At 33.1% G+C, this 25,373-nt stretch overlaps 1 protein-coding gene across 4 annotated transcripts in view; it reads left to right on the top strand.

The window, feature by feature from the left end:
* The window catches only part of LOC123696923 (transcription factor collier), a 43,205-nt gene extending 18,036 nt beyond the window's left edge, over positions 1-25,169 (top strand). The window contains exons 8-15 of one of the 4 annotated variants that reach the window (XM_045643316.1): positions 15,940-16,021; positions 18,411-18,528; positions 20,053-20,210; positions 20,407-20,533; positions 20,921-21,009; positions 21,458-21,632; positions 22,368-22,496; positions 24,984-25,169. In XM_045643316.1, the coding sequence (XP_045499272.1) occupies positions 15,940-16,021; positions 18,411-18,528; positions 20,053-20,210; positions 20,407-20,533; positions 20,921-21,009; positions 21,458-21,632; positions 22,368-22,496; positions 24,984-25,087 (982 nt within the window). In that variant the 3' untranslated portion in view covers positions 25,088-25,169. Of the gene's footprint in view, positions 1-15,939; positions 16,022-18,410; positions 18,556-20,052; positions 20,211-20,406; positions 20,534-20,917; positions 21,010-21,457; positions 21,633-22,367; positions 22,497-24,983 lie in introns of all 4 variants that reach the window. The other 3 variants (XM_045643315.1, XM_045643314.1, XM_045643313.1) reach the window with 3 other exon arrangements.
* Positions 25,170-25,373: the final 204 nt, after the last annotated feature.

The raw sequence follows: 25,373 nt of genomic DNA, 5'->3' as shown, positions 1-25,373 counted from the left end.
TTAGAACGCAGGCTAATCAGGCTGTCAAATAGCATATATCAATAGAAATAGAAAACCATCAAAAGGTGAGGGGTAATATCTAACGGTGCTTTTATTTGGAATATTTTTTTCGGCAATTCATTGAAAACAGGCGTCTCCCGTTCCGCGTGTTTTAGGGTTGATGTAATTGAGCGTTTGAAGTGGCTTAGTAATATTAAAATGTGATTTTATAAACCACTAACCCTTTATAAATGACTAATTAAAAAGGTGACGTAATTCACTGTTCGGTTAGTTAAAGCTAGTTCATTGAAAATCATCAACTGTTACATACAGTAAGCTCATATACCTACATACTTAGACAGGTGAACATCTTCTAACAGAATAATGATTTGTATCAGTATAGATTAGTTTCTATTTATCGGTTTTTAATTCAAATCTATCTGCCCATGGCATTCCCGAACATTGTGTGAAAGCAAATTTCAATGATGGCCTTTGTTCGAAAATTCTCCTTGACTTTTCCATCGAAGCATGGAATTCGTCGTATTTGGTAACTGCGAATGAGTTTCGATTGTTAATTATTAGGTTATATTGATTGCATATTCCTAAAATCTCCATGAATTTATAGGAATGTGAAAGTTTGTTTACATAAAAAAGCCACCAAGGTGAAAATGTTTTACAAAATGTGCTCTACGTAAATCGTACACTATGGGAAGATGAACATGCTATAAAACTTATTTTTTTATGTGTTAAAACAACCATGCAAAGCTTATAAAATACTTTTTGCAAAGACATTATCTAAAGATACAATATAATCGTACAACATAGTACCAAAAAGTAAAAACACAGCACTTATAAAAGCCACCGAACATGATACAGTAATTCATCAAGTCACCCCGCCCAATATTCGCTTAGTAATTCGATAATTGAAATTGTGCAAGTGCGTGCAAAACAGCGCCAAATTCATTAAACTCCTTTTGCACTTTTATTTTGTCCGTTTTCATCCATTGTCGCCCGAAATGATAGCTAACGTTGACGGTTTAATTATTTTATGTGAGCCATAATGGTTTATTTAGCAAATGGAAACGTCCCTGATGATTTATAGATGTAGGTTACATTCGTTTTGATGTTCTTAATTACTTCTTTTGCCTAATTGTTACGTTATTATAGTGTTATATTTTGACCATTATATTTATAGTTTATGTTATAATTAAATTTTCATTCATTTTTGTCCCTACTAATACATATATGTACATATAAATATCCATTAATTAAGTAGGTACCTAATTTGTCAAATTTAGGAAAACTTTCATTTTTCCTTAATCCGTTAATACTAATTTTGAGATCTGTAAATTTCATCACGCGTTAAACTTAATTACATAGATTTTTTTTAATATCTACGTATAGAAAGTATCCTGTTACTACCCTCAATAATCTTATTAACTAAGACGTACGGGGAAGACGCTTAAATCATTTATAATACAGCAAATTGCATCGTTGCACGTAACATCGTATCGATAACGAATAACCGAGGCAACAGTGAAAGCAGGCAACAATCCAGAACCCTTGGAATCAGCAGCAATTTGTTAAGTGGATTTTTGCCCGAGACACGATCGCGCCTCGTCGCGCTTCTGTACACAATTTCATTATCTCGCCTACCCGCTGCCTGTACTATTAACTTACGTATAGCTATAGTTTTTATTTTTTTAATATCTTTTAATGATCTGCCCAAATCATACTGTATTGAGCCTATTTGAAATAGTTTTTGAGATTGGTGATAAAAATTGGCCAACATTACGTTTGTATTACCTACCTATAATGTATTGTAAATGTTGATGTAATTATCGACATTAGATACTGTAAATTTTTTTCTTCATAAAGTGTTACATACCATTACCAGATACAAAAAATACAAAAATCTTTATTGTTAGATAAACATTTTGTAGATAATACAATGATACATGATATTGTAGAATAATAAAATTTTAAACCATAATACAATTAAAAATTCTAGCTGTATGAATCATATTTTATTAATACACTAATGACGTTAAATCAATTCAATCTAACCAAGCCAATATAAATGATACACTCGAAATCAATTTGGAACAAAACAACCCCACGCAATCACTTAAGAATTTTATGAACCGAAATGATTAAGATGTTTTGTCGTGCTTGAATTTAAAACGTTGGCCGAGGGTAACTTGTCTATAAAACTATTCGATGAACATATTGTGACTGGAATAGCTATTAACGGATTAATGTTGCCTTTGATAGTTTAAGGGTATGGTAATTGGTAATTGATTACACGGAAACATACGTTACGAAATAATTAATTGTTTTTGAACAAGAGACGATAAAACATCTGAAATGGATCCTATGTAACTAAAACAGGAATACATTGGACTTCTGATTAATAAAAAAATAAATACTTAATACATTTTAAGTATGTTAAGACACGTATCTTGTTGTCAATAAATACTAAATATATAAACCATAAAAAAATATCATAATAGGTATTAATCTAAATCGATGAAGTCGGAATCTGTCCTCATTCACTTAAAATAATGAGCAAGTTATAATAGCAAGAGCACTCTTTATTCTTCATTTATTACATTTTACATTGTATCTGAGTTAAATCTTGCGTGAGAGGAGAAAAAGCAAGTTCACATATGGCTTACGTCTACATTACAATGGATTCTTTACACCCTATTTCGGGTGCGACAAAATCGATTCCCAATTTGATATGACCCTCCCGTCTCTATTCGAAAAACATATTTTATATTCGATCATTTTGCATCATTAGGAAATAAAATTTTGTTTTATAGTTATTAAAGTATACGTATTGAGCGTTTTATTTCATATAAGAAATGTCTATTTATTCGAGTACTGACGATTTTACTTGAGTCTAATTTATAGGTAAAAGTCAACATCTACCAAAAAAACTGTTTCCTTATATCAGATTTTATACGAATGTGTTATTTTTTAATGTTTAAACCCAACTAGCATCATTAAGATCAAAGCACACATAAAATGTGCATTACAAAGCCACAATGCAAAATTCATTTGTGGTCCAAATCTCTAATTTTACATTTGGGAAATGTTACTCTATAAAAGCGGGTTTCTACAAACTGCACTTTTCCGGTAATTTTCGGTCTTTTGAACAGTGGTAGGAGCGAATCACGGCTATTATATTATCTCATTAGACACGCCGCGGCGCGGCGCCTCTTTTCTTTTCGCCAAATAAATTCGTTTTTGAGCGCCCGATTTCCTCTATTACATTACTTGAGATTTTAACTTGTAAAACAACTTTGGGTATTTCTTTTACCATAATCTTTCATGCTTCTATTAAGCAACAATTTTACTGTTATTCCCACTTCATAAGTTATTTGTTAATATGGAGTTATAAATTTATATTACAAATAGTTGGCAAACAAAAGTTTATTGGTGCGCGACCACCAAACGTTCGGATACAAAGTTACGCTGTAGGAGTTTCTATAACTTCATAAGTCTTTATTAATAGCCTTGCAGTGTCTTCGCATGAAAATTTACCTCTCTGTGTGTACATTATAAAATAAACTTAAGTCTTGTAAGTTCATATGAAATTAACTTAGGTACTTTATTGCGTTTTATAAATGATATGTATTATTATATATCGCGCAGTTATTAATTATAAAATGTTTAATTCTGAAATCAAAGGTAATAAATAACTTTAAACCACCAAATACTGGTTTTTCTTCAATAAGAGGTTATTTGAAATTCTTAAATAAATGGGCAAAAGTCAAACAAAAAACTGCGATTTAACAAAAGAAATCGTCACACTTACAGCCTTATACATACAAAAAAGGAAACTGGTCCCAAAAGTGTACCCTGGGGGAGGCCGCGCTTCGCTTCGGCCCGATACAAGCACGACGACCGGTGATTAGGCTTCTTATCCACAAAGATAGCGACAAAACTGTGCAAGACTTAACAACTAGGAGCATTTTCTTATTCCTTCTAACCAAGCATTTTCTTACCGTCGACTTATCTAATGCCCTTACTCAGCTTAAATTCTCTATGTAATGTTGGCCTTTTGTAACTTACAGATTTTATTATTTTCTAGTGCCGAATATTTTTGAAAGACTAATTATTATTATTAATTCTGATTGTTATAAATTATCACTGATTCTATCTAACCACCAATAAAATAACCACAACACTAGGGTCCAAATTATTTTTATATTAACCGTTTATGTAGCACGACTCATTAGGTTCGTTATTATCGAAAAATAAATCAAGGAAGCAAAGTAATGAGATGTCGCATTTGTGATTTATACCGACAGTCACTAGTGCCCTCTGATTTTTCTACTCGATAAGTCCGGGTGACGATCGTAAATTGAAATATGATAGAGTCGCAGTAATAAGCTCGAGTAATCGCATCGACCCTTCAACTTTACCAGACGCTCGCGTGACATTGCAGAATGTCATATTAATTTAGCTTTATTTTTCCCTTCTTCCTGCTCGGAATACATTTAATTAAAGCCGTTTAAAAGAGCCAGATTTCCATACATTTGTATGAACGCAAAATCGAGCTTTACCCTTAGCCATGTACAAGTCTTCTATCTCAATTTCGACCTCATTTTGGATTCCAATACGTGATTCGTCGGTTCGGAAATTATTCGGTGAAAATTCACCATCTCGTTAGAATGTGCGATCCGGTCGAGCAGGGCGAGCCAACCGCTTGATAAATTGTCTGGAATAATAATGATGAATTGCAACTAGTCGGATCCTGATGTTAGTTCTAATCTATGAGCGGTTTTACTGCGAACATTCTTTTTTAAAAATTCTACAAAAAACATGCTTCAATTAAACCTTCTATGTTTAAGTTACTAGATATTGTTAAATCTAAAACTAGCTCAATAAATTAAGTCTACCTATTAATCGAAAGCCTTATTCCGATAAAATAAAAGCTTTACGGATGTAATCAATGTTATTAAGTTCCAATTTTGATATTGCTTCAAATTAATGATAAATCTATTAGGAAAAGGACGTCTCGGTTTCCATTTAATTAGTGGTAAGGTTTTATCGGTCCTTCGCTTTGTCTCCATTCGAATATTGCCAGAGCTTAAAAATATGAGACGTTATTATCGAGCGGAGTTAATATTACAACAATAAAAATTAAAAATAAATGTAAGTATTTATAAAGACAAAGCACACCCATTTCAAAGTAGTGAAATTAAGTAACGTTAATTGTTGCTTTTATGATGGCATTGCGTGAGTTAGGGTCAGATAGCAAACAAATTGTTACTGTGAACTTTGTCTTGGAATAATGCCCGTTTGGATAAGGTATTTATATTAGCTTCTTCGTAAATTTTTCAGTTTATACCAGACGTGTAATGTCTTTATAGTGGTAGTACTTAAATAATGAAATATAAAAAGCTTTTTTTGTACCTACTCCTAAATAAAAATAAATAAAAATTTGCAAAGAAGGTTGTACGAATATCGAACATGGTCTATTTATTTTTTCTCACAGTTATTTTTGTAATAATAAACATTCACACCAAAAGCAATAAATAATCGATAAATATTAATAACAAATCTATACAATAACTATCAAAGTTTGAGAGTTAATAGGAGCATATTTTTTCATTATATCTAATGTTTCGGAAATTCAGAACGGCAAATCAAAAGTTCGTCTAAGTCTAATTAAATACGAGTGACTTATTCAATTAGTTATCATGATTTGAATGTAATTGTGACCTTCCATTTGATTAATGGCCTCTTCAATCTTCAATTTTGTGATATAATTGCAGATTATTGTTAATGGAATGTATCTGTTTTTAATATCCATTAACAAAATGTCATTTGTAGATTTGATTTGTGTTCGTAGATTTATTAATTGTTATCATAAAGTTTTCATAAATATAGTTTATAGCTTCGTAATATAAATCGTGATTTTCTGGGAATAATATATTCTCGTAAAATTTTTCTTAACAAAATTTCAATCAAATTCCATCCGACGTTAGACAAGTAGCCTTAAATAATTTACAAACAAAGCTTATAAGTTATAACACATCGGAAGTTTAATGGCGAGTGTATCAGCGCTGTTAGTAGCAAGACGTCAGCACGTTTAAGCGCCAATTAATTATTAAGGAACCCTGAGCTCCTTGCTTTGGCTCTTTGACGGGGACTGCACAACAATGTGGGTAGCTCCCTTGATTGCCTGCTTTGTAAATTGCATTATCATGGTTTGCTCGTGTTTTGTTTACTTCAAGTGATAGTATTACGTTGATATGTTGATCGATATGTATGCGTACTGTAGGATATTCCTTTGTCACATGATACTATATGAATGAAGACTCACCTTGTTACAAATTGTAAAATTCATGATTTTCTATTTCTGCTAATGCTATTACCACTAAATAAAAACTATCTTACTCCACCGCCGCTGTAGGTCGATATAAAAAGTATACTTTTATGTTTACTGGTATAATGATTAAGCTATTTAAAATGTAAAATAATTTTGTGCATTTATCGATTAATAAATTGTATTTTTTTATTAAAATTTTGTTTCATAATAGTAAGACAAATGTAAAAATTTAAAAGTACATTTCAAAATCCACAAAATCCAACGAAAAACAAATGCTAGCTGAGTTTGTTGTATTGAATAGATTGGCCTTTTGAAAGGTAGCAGTATATTGTGCGTCTCCAAGAATGGAAAGTGCTTTTAAACTGTATTTCGGCAAACATATCGCAGGGGTCGCCTTTGATAGAGGCGCCTTTTTCAATTGTCACTTGTAAATCCAATTTTCGCCATATATCACTATCGGTAGGGAGAAAATAATAATAGACATGTTCCTGGAACGAATATTTATCACTTTATATGTGTAATGTCTATTAAAATTGTGTCTATAATTACATGTGATAAGAATTAACTTAGTTGTGTTAATCCATAAAATTTTTATTGATAAGGAAATTTTAATGATCAAAATTAAATTCATTTTCAAAAGTATGTACAGTATCTTTTACAGTAGTTACTTCACTTCCTTTAATTTTTAGCCTGTTTTTCCTTCATATAATCTTGTTTACTTATAATATGTAATTCAGATATACAGTATCAGTGAAAAGAAAGTGAATTTAAAATCCCCAAAAAAAATTCACTTATACTTTTACTAGGGGTCGGTTAAATTGCATTGAGCTACCCATTAACGCCTTGTCAGATTGGATTTCGATTTATGCGTTTGATAAATGAGATATAATGCATTTGTGTCGATAACGAAACAAGATCATGTGTTGTTATCTCGATACATTTGCAGGGAAACTCTAAAGGCGAGAATTTACTGTGAAAATACACTTATAATACTTATCCTTTAAAATACTCTTTGGTTTCTGTTTTATTTGGTATTTTATGCTAAATGATTCAGGATTATAATCAATTATTTAATACATTGTTATTTAATACTATGTTAACACATTAATATATTTTACATATTATGTTACACTATTATGATCTCAAACCTCACAATATATTTGCTTATCTATAATTATATACCTACATTTTTAAGGAAAATAAATTGATATTTTGAAATTCACAATGTATTTAAAATCTTTAAGCACAATTATTTACGAAAAAAATCAAAGTAAAAAACCCAATAGTAAAATACAAGCGCTCTAGTTTTTATAAAGGGCCATTTGTTCTCAGCTCCCTACTATTTTTCCTGTTGTCACGGAAAGTTAATGAAAGAATTAGCTTTCATTACATCTGATACGATTCGTTAAAGGGATTCTCGAATGGATCCACGATCTTCGTGACCTTTACAAGGCGGGACGTGAGATAAGGCGATTATCTGTGATTAGTTTTTTATACGTACATAAAATTCCTTTAGTTTATTGTCTGGTGTTGGTTGTAAGTCTACTTTCTAGTCTGAAATGGAAACTTTGTATTACATCAATATAATATAGAAAGCTTTTCGGCAGTCATTTTGATCATGCGAAGCGAGGCGAAGCGTATCTAAATCTAAATGTTTATACTAACACATGTCTTTATTCCAAATATAATATACCTACATGTAGAAGTATATTAACGTTAGCACGCAAGGGGAAGCCGCCGACTTCCAATTTTAATGCATTAATTAAGCCCTCCTGACTGATCCCCGAAAATCGTCTAGAATCTCGCTCCGTTTAAATTAGTGCAGAATTCATTGTCTTTTTTAATTCGTCTTCCAACTTCAAATAAGACTCTTTTTTTTATTTCGCCGCGCCACATAAAAGGGTAGACCAGGTTCCATCCCGTCCCGTCGTTCATTTCCAAACGCTAATTCCTCGCTCCGAGATACTGATTGGACGATATATTTAACAATGCTACAGTCACGCTCTGCGAAAAAATACATTCCGTGAACTTACTTTTTTCCCGCGCCACGATTTCTTATTTCCACTCCTTGGGAAATCAAAGGTTGTAAGATACGTGATGGGAAACAGGCGTTAATGACGCTAATTTCAATTAGGGGAAGGTCGTGTTTGGCTTACACATTGGTATCGTTTTGTTGTATGTTTTTCAAAGTATGCGAGAATATTATATACGGGTGCCCATGGAGGGTCTTAACGGGAGGTCGTTTGCTGTGCTGCCAGCCTTCTAAGATTAATGATGTTGCTCAAAGACACTTTGTAGAGACAGACGTGACAAAAAGCGTAAAAATTAAATGAAACCAGTAAATAAAATTGATGGAATAATTGTTTACTATTGTTTAAGGCGATAGTCATTAGAATTAGTGATATGTTACTTATTAACAATTTATTAAATGCTCAAAAACACTGTATGAAAATAAGAATTACACATTTGACATGATACAGTTTAGTCAAAACGAGATAGTATAATACAGAAGCCAAATGTGTGTAAAGGACAACGATATTGATATTGTAATACCTTTTTCGATGTAACATTTGCTTTCTTTGCAGCGTTTTTATCGCGGTCGTTATATTTTGATAGAGCAGTTTTGTAGGATCGCCGATATAACGTTTATCTTTTGGTTTAGCTTGTACCTTTAGAGGGTTTAGCAGATATTGAGCCCTTGTTTGTTTATTTTACATTTTACTTCTTAAAAACTTTGATGCGTATGGTGTGCGTATGTATGTAGAGTACCTAGTTTCAATGTTCTAATAAAAATAATACAAATTGTTCTGTTGCAGATAATTATATTACAGAATATTCTAGTACTAGTAAAATACAAAAAATAATACAAAAGACTAGACTAGTAGTTACTATTACATAGATACTAGTAGAGTATTAATTTTATTCAAATTGTATAATTATTAAAAAAAAATCATAATTTAAATCAAGTTCTTTGAATACCTTACCTACGTCTTATTTATCTTTACCTTAACGAAGTCACATTTACTATAGATAAATTACATACAGATACTTACTATAATGGTAAATACTACAAATAATAAATACCGTAGTTGTGCTCTTAGTAGACTTCATGAATAATTTTGTTATTAATAACATGTATATTGCTCTCTTGTAATAAAAAGCCGATTTTCGCTGTATCATTTTCAACTATATCAACAATGTTTCATGACACTCAACTCTAGAACAATGCACTTAATTCGATATCACAAAGCAGATTTATTATAACCTTTAGTACACAGACATGATCCATAGAGCATAATATGAAAACATATACGCGAATTTCCCAATAATAAATTATGGACCTTGTCCGCTTACCTCGGGTTAACCGGCTTTTATAAACTACCCGGGTAATTTATAACTATTACCCGGAAAACGATCAAGTGATATTACTTTATAGCATATTCAACGAGTAAATATGAGAGGGTGGCGTGCTTATGCTGATGTACAGTTATATAAAATGTCTGAAATATGATGCACAAAGTTTTATGTAGTTTTATGCAAATACAATATATGGATGTGTTTAATCGATAGTGTTAGACTTAGTTTGTGATGGCGTTAGCTGTGCACGCGATTATTTAGAATTTAGAATTAAAATTAAAGCTTAAAGAAATGGATAATGTCTGATAATACAATTGTATAAAGCTATTTTGCAGACATTCTTAACTACTTTAGAAAATGTACAATTGATTAGAAAGAAGAAATATGATAATATATGAAAATTCTAATTGCTATTGATCCAGATAGATCAGAAAACTTCCTGGTCAATGTAAAGTTTGTGACCGACGTAGTAGGTTATAGCCTTATGGTAAGCTTTCACATTAATTATATCATTATTATGATTAACTTGCTTCAACTTTGTAGATAAACTTAGCAATTAAATCGGAATTAGCTAAAATTTGCTTTAAAAATATATCAAACAGTTTAAAAAATTACTTTTATTACACTTTCTTTTATAGCGTCGAAACGAAATACAAACACAACACAGCAAAACGTTATCTCAACGCGAAAATTAATACGCGGACCTAAAACCGTTAATACTTAAACGCTTATCTCATTGTCGACAAAAACAAACTATCTTACATTGCTACTACGTACTTAATGTAATCGCGCTCGATATCCTTTGTTCACTTTCAGACTCATTAAAAAGGCGATGCAATTTAATGAGTTGATAGTGTGCGTTAACCCTCGCTACGTTTGCAAATACCGCGGTTCGTGCAGACGAAATAGAGTCGTATTCCTTTTGGTAAAAAGTGATATTAGTCTGAGGGTGTTCGGTGCCGTATTGGTATGTAGGGGTCGAAGATTAGTGGCACACGCCTACTAGTAGAGCGCTGAGCGGGTGATGGGGCCCCAGAGTGTAGTTACAATTAGAGCGGTGCCCACAATGAAGTGACGGGTAATGTTGCCCTTGTCTTTATATGTTGATTGTAGCCGAAAGAGCTCGATTTGTGGATAGTGTTTTCCGTGTGTGGGATTTGAATTTTCAATCGTTACGTGTTTGCAGCAATTCTATGGCTTCTAACTGGCAATTTTCGTCTCTATAGACAGAATTTATTTATGAATGAGAGCTTCGCCATGAAGAAATTTAAGATATGTTTTTGTTTTTTTAACATTGAGACGCGAATAATTTTAAGGCGTTGTATCAATTATTGTATTTGATCCCAGTATGTAGTTTGTAGATTTAATATCAAACGAAATTAAGTATTCATAAGATAAAATAAAATCTTCTAGTTCTTCATTCTCTGAAATTCCCAAATCAAACTTGTATATAATATTTCATTGTAAACGAAAAAAAAAATATCTGAAAGCATTGCGTTTACTGCTGAGAGGGCACGAAAGAGGTTTTATCACGTTGCCATGGCAACGGATGCTGCGTCGCCTACGATACCCTCGTTCCGCTTTACATTGGAAAAACTACTTCATTGCTCTATACGAATATATTATGTATTCACGTTAGAGAATCGTATAAATGTGAGTTTCGTTCAAAGGAGATTTATAGAAAATAACTTTACCTATAATAATATTATACTTTGAATTTTTTGTTTGTTTTTATATTTAGCATAAAATCACTGTTAGAAGTGTAGCGTATATTCTGTAAAAATAATTCGTTCATCAACAAATCATTCATTTAGCAATTTACTCCTGTAAGCTTAGCGGTAGAGCGGGTCTGTGTTTAGTTTATAATAAATTCAAAATCAACATAATATTATACGTGGCTAAATAATAAAGGGATCCATACACAAACTGTAAATCTATATATATATAAAACTCAAAGGTGACTGATATAGTGATCTATCAACTCACAGCCCAAACCACTGGACGGATTGGAAATTTGGCATGCAGGTAGATGTTAGGACGTAGGCATCCGCTAAGAAAGGATTTCCCGAAATTCTTGCGGGAACGGGGAAAAACGAGGATGCACGTACAAAGTCGTGGGCGGAAGCTAGTATTCTATAAAATTCCAAAGGCATTTTAGTATATTTTGTCACCTTTCAAAGTAGCTCCTATGAGATACCAATAAAACATTGTACAGATATAGAGTTCTATTTCGTTTTTGAAAGGCCGTTAAAAATAATTGGTTTTCATGGAAAATTATATTTACAGTATTCTATTTGTGCAATCGCTGTTGATTGTTTACATCTATTTACTTCGTTAGGGGCCAGTTAACCCTTGAATTTGGTACATACTAAAATATTTACGCGCGCTATAGGCACACGCGGAAAAACAAAGTCAAAAACTGGGCCCGTTATGGGCCTGTCGCATGTTACCACAGATTATTTAAGTCTATAGATACTCGTCTTTCAATTTCGCATTAAACTTCATTTTTATATTCATTAACGATAGCTATGGAGATAACGTAGGTAATTGGAATAATCAACTTAAAGATATACTTATATTTTTTTACCTATATTTCTGTTCAGGCTTTTTCTTGTCCTAAATATAAAAAAGAGTATAATTACTATTATGAATTGTCTGCTTTAATTGAAGATTAAATAAAATATTTAAAACAACTGCTGCTTTCATTCATAAATAATATACAGCAATATTATTCACACAATCTTAACTGCTTTTTTAACAATCTTATCATAATATAGGACAGCTTTTCCTAATAGTGAATATTAGGTACCTACTAGTGAGTTTAGAGCCTACTAGTGCAATCTTCCGCGTACTTAATCTTTGGCGTCCGCATGGCGTGTCGGCATTGAGAGGTGGCAGGGGCGTAGGGAGTCGATTCCTGCCCAGGGGACCGCCTCCCGAGGGAGTTCGGAGGGGGACGAAAGGTTAAAAGGGAAAAGTTGGTAGCGACCGCTTGTTGTCAGAGCGCGATCTTCCTGAACGTTCGATTGTTGGAAATGCGGTTCGCGATTTTATATCGGCGACTGTGCTCTGCAAGTGATAGCAAACACTATGTGACGGAGTTTTTAATTTTATAATATGTACTGGCCTATTTTTATAGAATTAAGTGTACTAAACACTTAATTGTATAGGATTCTTATAATTTGTAAAATTCTAAGAATGACTCTACATTTTCTTTCTAAGACGATTTCTATAAGAAATAACTTTTTTATTTACTAATTACACCTATTACCTCTATACCTACTCATTTTAAACGCCCTAGATATACCTATTACTTTTAAAAAGGCAGTTTCTCTTTTAAGAACTAAGTAGAACATACATAAAACTATAGAACCGAATTTATAAAAGATATAAATAACATGGTTCTAATGCGGTTCATTTATTTGTTTTATGAACACAAGTATGAGCGTAAACCAATTCAAATATTTTTTTTACCTAGCTATATTCAATTAGAATTCCCCGTACTACAATAAGCAAGTTTAATATTAAATATACATAACAGAATTGTACTCAAACATTCAAATAGGTAAGTAGGTACATCTTCATAAAATACGTATAAATTATGTGCAGATAGTTCCACTTGTATAAGTAACTCATAGTTATTTTTAAAGAGAACATCTTATGCAAATAAACAAAGTATCTCGGGAGGGCCGTGGGGTGGGAGGCGCTCAAGTGAGCCCCGCGCCTCCTCACCGCGACTTAATGCCGTAGTAGATTTTTTCCCAGCGCAGTTCAAGAAATCAAGTGGAAAAAACTATTATTTATATACCTAAGTAAAAATGATATTTTCACTTCAAGTATTTAGTGGTAGATAATACTACTACTACTAAAGAAACTTATCATGAAGACAAACATAAAATAGTGATAATGATAATGATATTCATAAAAATCATTTCATAACTATTTGTTGACCATTTTTGAAGTAGTATAGCACAAAATTGGGTCAGCCGGTTTTCTAAGTCAATATTTACTCACCCCGAAAGGAAACATAACTTAGGTACGTACTATATGATTCTATATTCAATACTTAACCTGCATTCCACTTTCAGTACTAAATATGTACGAACTCTACAGTTTATAGTATCAGTAGAAATGTTATATCAAATGTACATGAGAAAGTACCTACGTTAAAATTATAGACACGGCTTTCAAGCAAGAAGTTACGTTCTAAGAATTAATAACAATTCATTGTTATAACATATAAAGAGTTTCACTAATTTTACTTAACCGACTTTAACAATATATATGTAGGTACAAATAAAGGTACAAAATTATAAGAGAGTCAAGGGACTTAACACTAGCAAGTATTCGCATCATACCTATAGATAAGCTTTAACGGAAGGGCCTATATTATATACGGCAAGGGATGAAAAGCGGGGGTTAGTTTTTTACGACGAAAGTACCCACTTTCCTTTCTGTTCGTGATGCTATGGGTAAATATCTTCTATGTTATACTTGCCTACTTTATATGATGGGATAGATTTTATAACGTGATACTGTATACTCTAAACGCTCATAATTCTCATAAATTTGTATTAAATTTGGAATAATATTGTTCAATTTGTATATATTAATTATGCACAAGCGATTCTCGGAACTTGAACTGAATGATGATCTTGATGATGATGGCTAACTTAGGTTAATCACATGCCAGGAGGGCCAAATTATTGTATTTTATAATATAGATAATGTAAAGAAATATCTAAACAAACATACAACCTTTATAATCGAATTAAGGAAAATACCTGACATTTTGTTTATGTTAAGAAATCTGTATAACAACATCAATTAATCCATTTGTATCGTGTTATACTACAGTGCATTAAAATTAACGAAATGCATCACAATAAAGTTTCTTTTAGTATCTAATTCAGAAGCAGATGTAAGGCGGTGTTCAGGTAGTCGTAAATTACGGGCAGCTTCATATAAATTAGCGCCTGTCGAGACTTCTCTACCCGTATTGTGAAATGCACACGTTTCAACAACTTTACGCGATAACCTTTAATTCTATATCTTAGGTGCTTTAAAGTTATATTACTACGTATTTAACTTTTACTTTATGCGGGTATTTCTGTTAAATATGAACCTGAAAACAATCAATACTCTATAAAACAATTAATATTTCTTCATACTGTATAAATAGACAACATTTCAATACTAACAATTATTATCGAAAGCTATTAATATCCCGAAGCTCACACACCACATTATCTGTAACGTTATGAATCTGTCTTCAGTGTTACAAAATAAAATGTTCATTCATACCTCGGTTCTCTGTGTCGGTTGACAGCCGTAAACGCCTAACTCGCAATATTGTGACATAAGGTGTTTAACATAAATAATGCGGGAACAGATGTGCGACGCCGCGGGCTCTACAAATACGTTCGCGGTACACGGTTCATAACGCCAGATTTTTGGATTCTGTGGAGCTGTTAATACTAAGCTGTTTTCTTGATAAAGTTCCTAATACTACTAATAATTAGAAAGATTGTAATATTTTAACTCGTTTTTTTCATGTTCTATGTTAATTGAATGCAAACTTTGTATTTTTGGTGCGTTTTAACAGCTCCATATATGTAATCGTCTGTTGGCACAACAATATTCGGCGCGGCGGCATTGCTGCTGCCGGAGGCTATGTAAAATATTTCTGCTAAAGCATTCATCGTGATCGCTCGCCTGATCGTACGCCGAACGTTACGCATCACCCAGTGTTTGTTCCCACCGACCCTCTGTCTTCCACACAAAGTCCAAATTCAATTGAACGAACTTGGTAAATAAATTGCAAAGATCAGCTTTTGTGTAATCCGATATCTAGTTATATTGAGTCGCCAATAGTTTTATTTTATTAAAGGTAAATAGGCTCTATAAACTGCGATATTCAATAATTAGTTTTTCAAGTGTGAAATATTATAAAGAAGGCAGTAAAAACCGCAGTTCATAAGTAAGGGCGGAAGACGCACATTTGTGAACATAAGAAACAAATTAATTTTATGTTACAACTAAATGTGAGAATTCGATGTCAAGTGGAAACGGATGGCAACAAATATGAAGATAATAAAAATCACATTTTACTACGTAATTAATTGTAGTCTTTACCTATACGGTATACCTATTTTTTTCGTTTTTAAACTGTAAAACTTGTAGCTATTCGATTGCAATAACCGCTTGTAAGGAAAAATATAATTAGAGAATATACTCAGCTTTTCTATTTGTTTCAGATTTTTTCTGAAATTCTTCTTAAAATGCAACCAAAACTGCTTGAAAAATGCCGGCAACCCAAGAGATATGAGAAGATTTCAGGTATGTGTTGAAGTTTTTAATTTTATTTTGTATTAATGTTTGTAAAAAAAATTCCGTTCATTTTCAAATACCTAATGGACTAATTCTATACAATATGATAGAATCGTTACATTATGCAGACTTAAAGCTTAAATATCAAATGTCAAAGTGCAAAAATATCATGCTTTATATAGATATTAAGATCAGCACCTATTTTTTCTTATCTACAAAGAAATTGGCGAACATTTACTAGACAAAAGGAAAAATTACCGCGTTCCTTACATCGGTCTATCTATCCCATACGTAATGGTACAAGCTACAAACTTTATAGGATATAAATATAATCAATATGTTTAAAAAAAACAGAGCTGATTTTTAATGTAGAGTTTAATTTTATTAAATTCAATGTATCGATAGCGAACAAAAAAGAACTAAGTACCAATATTCAAGATAAAGTCGTATGATAGTTATAGAGTAGGTATAGACTAACAAATATTATAAATTATGAATTGGGACTCTCGAATCTAAATTTTTGTGGAAAAAAAAAGACTCTATAAATAACGTGAATAATGTTTATTTAATCGTACAAACTAACATTTATACTTATATTAGTAACTGAGTCACGATAAATTTCGGTTATTTAGCTACCTACCTATATTCTTATTGCTAAGAATACAGCTATGAAACTAAACAGTTGTTCTCTATTATTACAACGACACGACATTATAATTTATTGCACAGTACTTGTTTTTTTGTTTGTTTTGTAAATATAGTTTAATGTGAATTTATATATTTAATTTAAGCAAACAAAATTATAGGCATCTTGTACCACACAGCCAGTATCGCCCTCAACTGAAGGAAGGGTTGTGTTCACGACTCTTGAATATTTGAAGCGGCTCCAATTTAGCGGAGGGCTGAAATTAAATTTATTTATACGAGTGTATCTATTTACTTATGTTGTGATTTTTCAACTTAATTATCGAGATGTTTAAGTTATGATGAGTTAATATTAACGAGTGCAAACATTGTCAAACTCATTTATAGGCTGTATTAGCTTAAAGCTACTAGGTTATTCGTTTATTATAAGGTGTAGATTAATTGAGGAAGAAAAGAACAGGTAATTTTCATTGTAGTTTAAAATATGAAAAACATTAAGAAAATAAAATAACAATAACATTAAAACACATACACACCCACGTTAATACAAAAATGTCGTAACACAAATAAATTGTCGTTCTTGTTTAAAACTTTAGAGCCATATAAAGTAATTAACGTCAACCCTACAGCCGCGGTGGCGGTGCATTCCGTCTACTTATGAGTACAAATTTGCTTCCACAGTTGGCTAAGACATATTTGTCTTACGTGTCCTCTACGAACTTTGTACAAATATAGAACTTAATATAACTTACGTTTAGTGTTCATTTCAATACGGCGTGTGCGTAACTATGTCTATATCGGGCTTTCCGTGTGTCATTGAATAATTCAGTGGTCGTTCCCCAACGTTTCAAGGGTAAGAATATATTCCTTTTATACATATAGCTATTAATAGTTTCCGACTATATATAAATTGACGACCTTGTGTTAAGATAGGAAGAGGATATTGTTAGATATTGTTCTTTTTTACCATTCGACATAGAATAGTCGGGCCTTTTGAATACATTATAAAATTAGTATTATAAATGCCCAGAGATATGTATGAATCTATTTATAACACACGGAAAAACCTAAGATGAAGTTCAAGATCACAAAACAGATAGAGTTACGAAAATAAAACACATACGTACGTAGCCACGCACACATACACGTAACTGAAAGGGAGAGTCCCCTGGGAGGTGGGGCCAATGTCTCTAGGAAATGGACGATTGCGTAGGTATGCAAGGAAGTGCATTTCGCATTTTATATGGCTTTCCTATCGCGGGTGGTCCGCCTTAAGACGGTCATATAGGCCAGTTATGGGATTAATATGCAATGCGTAATGACGACTGTCTGGGTCTTGGATGCATATTTGATTTGACCGTTTTATTCCTTCGGTTATCACATAAATAGTGAGAGAAATAGTTGTGATAAGATGTAGACTTATGTCTATCGATATTTTTGGATAGATGTTCAAGTATTATTTATACCAAGAGGTAGGTATTAAGAATAGTCTTGGTAGTGAAGACACAACATGTAGAGCATTAAATTTATTCTTTTATGATTCGCACATGTATTATTCCTCTTAAAATAAATCAATATAGTATTAATTAACATAAATGATTTTAACTTTTCTTACAAAACTATTCGATTGTCTCCTTTCCCTTTCGTTTAGGTAGGTACTTATATTTTTGAGTGCGTCTTATGTGTCGCTATATTATCTATACCAGTTATATATTATTGGTATTGCATTATTTTACACAAAGCCGTGTTCCAGGTGGTGATATCAACCCAAGTGATGGTGGACGGGCCCCTCCTGGCGATATCGGACAACATGTTCGTCCACAACAACAGCAAGCACGGCCGCCGCGCCAAGCGCCTCGATCCGACTGAAGGTACAGAGGCTGCCCTCGAACCTACTTGTACGTTTTGTTTTGTTTTTATTATTTATTTATTTTTTGTTATAACATTTTTCTTGTGGATTTTATTTTAATTAAATGTGTATTTATTAGTCTAAAAGATGAAATGTTCTGGAATATTTTTATAAACAATATTTTATTCGGGTTGGTATGGTAGGAGAATTATAATTTTTTTTCATGCTTTTGCAAATGTCCTTATTTTGTTTGACAAGTATTTCATTATTTTATGGAAATATATTTTTATTGTTTAGAAATAGGTGTCTGTAAATTTTATACCTTTAACAATTTCTTATAAAATTACTTACATTAACCCTACTAAATTTACGTACAACGTTAAAATAAACCAACCGGTCTTATTTAAAGCTAAAAATGAACAGCCAATCGGTTATAAAATAATGTGTAAAGTCGTAAAAGCATTGAGGATGTCGTTTGTATGCGGAGAATCAGAGTAGACATTTCGCAAGGAACTTTGACCGAGCGGGGAGGCAGGCGTCGGAGCAACCATGAAGAGAATAGGGATAATTTCCTCATGAATTGTACGACGCAAAAAATTGGAATTGCTCTTTGGGATCATAATCATTCGATAAAGCGAACGTTAAGGTCGCGGCTCAGTGGATTTCTTTGGATTGTTAATGGTCTCGTATTAGCTGCGATGTTAGAACGTTGTCAATTTGATTTGTTACTGTGCTTAACAGACGGTGATTTGACTAACTTGAATGCCAAAGAATATCGCGATTAAAAATGTAGAAAGTATCAATGGTGACGTGAACAATTTTTTAATCAGACATATTTTAAGACAATACAAATTATATAGGTAGGTACCCGTTCATTAATTCCATTTCCAAGCTCAGCTTATTGAATATTTAAAATTAAAAATTCGTTCCCCAGAAAAATCTTTCATTACCTACTCAAATTAATAAAAACGAACCGCTGCGCCGCCGCCGTACCTAATCTGCTTTCGTCCCCTTAAATTCACTTTCTCTTGCCTTTATTACCGCGTCGTTTTGTTTGTAAGATTTCAGATTCTCCCCTGTGTTATGGTGCGTGTCCCCCTCACTACAATCTTATGTTCATTCTTACGTTTTGATAACGTCATAACTACCACTTAAACATGACGTTTTTTCAACTTTATAACGCTACCGTAAAATGCATTTTTATCTACGACAAATTAAATTTCGTGCCATGGTATCTTTTACGGCCTTCGATTGTCCTTTTCCTGAAACATTCCAAGACAAACATCCAAATAGGACGGAAAGAGTTTTAACAGTTTGGCGTTTATTCAAGTTTCAAGTTGTTCGCTGTTAAATTTCTCTCGCGTAGACTTTACGACAACAAAGACTCGAAGTATTTTAGTTTGTTACACATCATTTACAACATACACAACATTTACTTATCCTTTAGTTACCTTTATTTTAGTTGATATTTAGTTTAAACGTTTAGTTCTAGGCTTTTCTGCTGATGTATTTTCTTTTCATTATAAAATATTTTTTCTCCCACCAGCGGGGCTATATCCACCGTTGCCCGTAGCAACGCCGTGCATCAAAGCAATATCACCTAGTGAAGGCTGGACGTCAGGGGGTTCGACGGTCATAATAGTGGGGGATAATTTCTTCGATGGCCTTCAAGTAGTCTTCGGAACTATGCTAGTTTGGAGTGAGGTAAGTTTTCATTCAATAATTCATGTAACATTTAATCTGAATTTGAACTCATCAGATATTTATTGTTTTGATTAGTGAATTCTTATAGTCAAATGATAATGCAAACAATATGAAATGTGCTTCTGTATTCCATAGCTTTATAAACGCGAAATGCGAAATTTCATTCAAGTATTCACATAAATGTTTTCGTGAACAGTTAATAACGTCACACGCAATAAGAGTTCAAACGCCTCCGAGACACATACCGGGCGTCGTGGAAGTTACATTGTCGTACAAGAGTAAACAGTTCTGTAAAGGAGCGCCCGGAAGATTTGTTTATGTTTGTGAGTATTATTGCTTCAATGTCTTATATTGTGAAAATTACTTGTATGAATTAAAATGTGTTGTAAAATTCTTCTCTTACACAGCAATAGCAATAGTTGAGAGTAAAATTTTAAGGTCGCGTCATAGTCATACCGTCACGTTATGAAGTAAGGCGACGATTTTGGTATCTTTAAATCTTGCCACAGAAGTTTTATTTCTGACACATGTGCTCGACACACACGTTCTTTTTATAATGTATCTTTAGTATAAACAAAACAATATAATCTCGAGACGTAAAGTAATCCACAAATATATACGCAATTTCTTGTCCGTGATCCATCAATTAGGATTTCATTCGTTAGTGGGGCAGCTAATGATTGATTTTGTTTTTCTCTTTCGCATAGCAGCTCTCAACGAGCCTACGATAGATTACGGATTTCAGCGGCTTCAGAAACTTATACCGAGACATCCGGGCGATCCCGAGAAACTGCCTAAGGTAAGTTTTATATCAGACTCGTAAAAAAATACAAATAGAATCTTTTACGTTCCCGTGATAAAAGTTATGACGAGTGTACATGCGTTCTTATGAATAAATGTACAAGATCGATTCGTATGTTTTTCTGATTGCATTACGATACATTAAGTTTTTAAATTCCAATTACGTATTAGATTCCATCAAATTTATATGAAAAGTTAAATAAAATTTAAGCTTTTTATTTCCAATAATATTTTAGTTTTAAGACATTCAAATGCTTGATAAATATATTTTTTTCAAGAAAAGACAGCTTTTCGATGTTTTATAGCTTTAAATGACTTATAAATTTATATTAAAAAAAAAAAATAAAGAAATAAAAAAACTATCATAAAACGGGATTAAAATAGTTCGGCGGTACTTTAATTGTAAATTTGTTCCACCAAGACACTAATTTAACTAACTTTCCTAGGAAATAATACTAAAGCGAGCGGCGGATTTAGCAGAAGCGTTATACTCAATGCCTCGCAACAACCAGTTGGGTTTGGGAGCTCCTCGCTCACCGCCCGCCAGTATGCCCTTCAACTCGTACACAGGACAGCTTGCTGTTAGTGTACAGGACACTGCCACTTCGCAGTGGACGGAAGGTGAGATTTACTGAAGTCAATAAGAATTTATAAGAAATAAATGATAAAAACGTAAAAAAAAAATAGATGGAAATAGTTAAAATTGCAAATTTATATGCTTTATATCTCTAATTTAATTTTACTGTTCATTTATATTATCTGCAATATTAATAAATTAATTAGAGTTGTATGTGAACCGCGCTGACCGTCCGGTTAAATTGTTTTAGTATCGTCTTGACCACCATAGTTTAGTTTTATAAAGTTCTTGATTATTATTTTAGTACCTATAATAAAAAAGCCAACTACTGAACCCTGCGGAACACCGACTACATTATCCAAAAAATTATCCCCAATTCAATTTAAATCAGTTTGAATTATTGTCGGTATACGTCAATTCTTCACTACTACATTTGTTACCAAATATCTTAAAAAATTCAAAAGTTCAAACATTGAAACTAATCGTGTCAATCTAATAAGAAGCTTCTTCATGACCAGCTTCTAACAATTATACAATTATTCCACAACGCAACCCACCTAGTAGTTGTTCAGGCTCTCATTAAAAACCACTAAACTCTCCAATAACCAAACCAAACTCCACGAAAATGTCTTTTAATGTTATACCGATTTCAGACAACAGCGTCTTCCCTAACATACTTTATATACATAAGTTCTATGTAACAATCCGTCCTGTTCTCCAAACCCACTTGATCCGTGGACAAGCTAACAAGCCATAAATCTCCAGGCGTTTTCTTTTAGAAGACTACGCCCGTAGCGGCGGCTCGGTGTCGCCGCGCTACTGCTCGGCCGCCAGCACGCCGCACGCCTCCTACCCGCACCCGCAGCACTACCCCGCGCCGCCCACCTCGCTCTTCAACACCACCACCAGTGAGTACCACACTTACATGTAGTTATATCTGTTTATGTATAACTACACACACACACACACTACCACCAGTGAGTTACCACACTTACATGTATTTATATCTGTTTATGTATAACTACACACACACACACTACCACCAGTGAGTGTACCACACTTACATGTATTTATATCTGTTTATGTATAACTACACACACACACACTACCACCAGTGAGTTACCACACTTACATGTATTTATATCTGTTTATGTATAACTACACACACACACACCACCACCAGTGAGTATTACCACACTTACATGTATTTATATCTGTTTATGTATAACTACACACACACACACACTACCACCAGTGAGTTACCACACTTACATGTATTTATATCTGTTTATGTATAACTACACACACACACACTACCACCAGTGAGTGTACCACACTTACATGTATTTATATCTGTTTATGTATAACTACACACACACACACTACCACCAGTGAGTTACCACACTTACATGTATTTATATCTGTTTATGTATAACTACACACACACACCACCACCAGTGAGTTACCACACTTACATGTATTTATATCTGTTTATGTATAACTACACACACACACACACTACCACCAGTGAGTTACCACACTTACATGTATTTATATCTGTTTATGTATAACTACACACACACACACTACCACCAGTGAGTGTACCACACTTACATGTATTTATATCTGTTTATGTATAACTACACACACACACACTACCACCAGTGAGTGTACCACACTTACATGTATTTATATCTGTTTATGTATAACTACACACACACACACTACCACCAGTGAGTGTACCACACTTACATGTATTTATATCTGTTTATGTATAACTACACACACACACACTACCACCAGTGAGTGTACCACACTTACATGTATTTATATCTGTTTATGTATAACTACACACACACACACTACCACCAGTGAGTGTACCACACTTACATGTATTTATATCTGTTTATGTATAACTACACACACACACACTACCACCAGTGAGTGTACCACACTTACATGTATTTATATCTGTTTATGTATAACTACACACACACACACTACCACCAGTGAGTGTACCACACTTACATGTATTTATATCTGTTTATGTATAACTACACACACACACACCACCACCAGTGAGTACCACACTTACATGTATTTATATCTGTTTATGTATAATTGTATAACTACACACACACACACACACTACCACCAGTGAGTACCACACTTACATGTATTTATATCTGTTTATGTATAACTACACACACACCACCACCAGTGAGTACCACACTTACATGTATTTTTATCTTTTTACACATTAAAAAACGTATATTTAGTGATAGAAATATTAAAAGCAAAATTTAAAAATGTTTTATTGTCACACGGACAGTTAGTACAGACCGCTCTGCGCTTTCGTGAGCCGCGCTGACCGTCCGCGTCTATTGTTTTAGTATGATCCTGACCACCACAGTTATTATATTCCACTATTCAGCTCCGTGTGGATGGCTGCTGTACTGTCCGTATTAAGGCCTAATCAAACTATATCCGCCATCGCCGTGGGTACCGCTATCCATGGCAGTAGCGGATACTACTCTACATTTACTACACTTACTCTACTCTCCTCTACTCTACTTAATACATTAACTCTAAAACGCTACCTAAGCTTAATACTAACCGTGCGGAGCGGTCCGTACTGACGGTCCGCGTTACTTAAGTAAAATCAATCCTTGTAAATCTTCGTGACCCATATTAAATAGGTATTAGTTTTAAGCTTCCATCATACAATTTACACGCACGCTTCGCTTGCACCTTCACGCTTTATCTTAACATATATTTTTCTCTCGTCCAGTGTCTCTCGGGCCCTACCATCCAGCGAATATGAATATTTCCGACCATCATCAATATAATGTTTATCAAAAAGATAGCGGCCATTACACCGAAAGAAATGATTCTAAAAGCGAGTGTCCAAACACTCATACAAAATGCAACAGCGCTATGAAAGGGCAAACCGTTAAAGGGAAGAAAAGCGCTTTCGCGGTCGTACAAAGTCCACCTCGTTCCAATTTCCAACACAATTGGCAACATCTAGCTGTTCAGTGTTAGTACTTTTGCTTATTTTAATTTGCTTTGTTGCTTTATTATTGCTTGATCTTTAAAAAAATCTCGTAGAGCGATTAAAACGCGTTGCGTATGTTATATTTTAACAGTGTGAAAAAATATTTTTTGGAAATTCCCTCTTAAGTTTCGTTCTTCCTTAATTTATGATTAGGTTTGTTGCAAACAAATTCGCTCAAATTGATCTTAATGCATGCAAAATTTGGAGTTTCTTTCAAACATCATTTCGTTATACCATTTTCCATTGATTTGAGATTTCTAAGAAGATCATTTAATATTTTGTGTGATAGTTCGTGCAATATCATTTATTTTATTAAATAAATATTGTTTGTCAACAGGAATGAGTGGTCTAGTATCATCTCCATTCAGTGTGAATCCATTCTCTCTTCCAACGTGCAGCGCGCAACAATACGCACAAACAGCGCCTCTTGCTTCGAAGTAATGTTCTTTTTATATTTTCTTAATGTTATTTAGTCTTTTACAAGTTTTTAAACTGTATTTAACGTATACATTGTATTTTTATGAGTAACTTACTTTAAATATCATTGTCAGTGTTTAATCATTATTTTGTTACACTTTATCAAATTCATTTAGTTCGTCTGTTTGGTGAGAAATAATATTGGGATGTACTTAAATATCAATTATTACTTTTGTTATACCATGTTAGTTTTAGCTTTATACTATTTAATTTATTTGATTCACTTTTTATTAAATCAGTCATAAAACAC

This window comes from Colias croceus, chromosome 13, assembly GCF_905220415.1.
Source record: "Colias croceus chromosome 13, ilColCroc2.1".
Lineage (NCBI taxonomy): Eukaryota > Metazoa > Arthropoda > Insecta > Lepidoptera > Pieridae > Colias > Colias croceus.
Note: the sequence above shows the minus strand (reverse complement) of the source record. Positions and strands in the feature narration are given on the sequence as shown.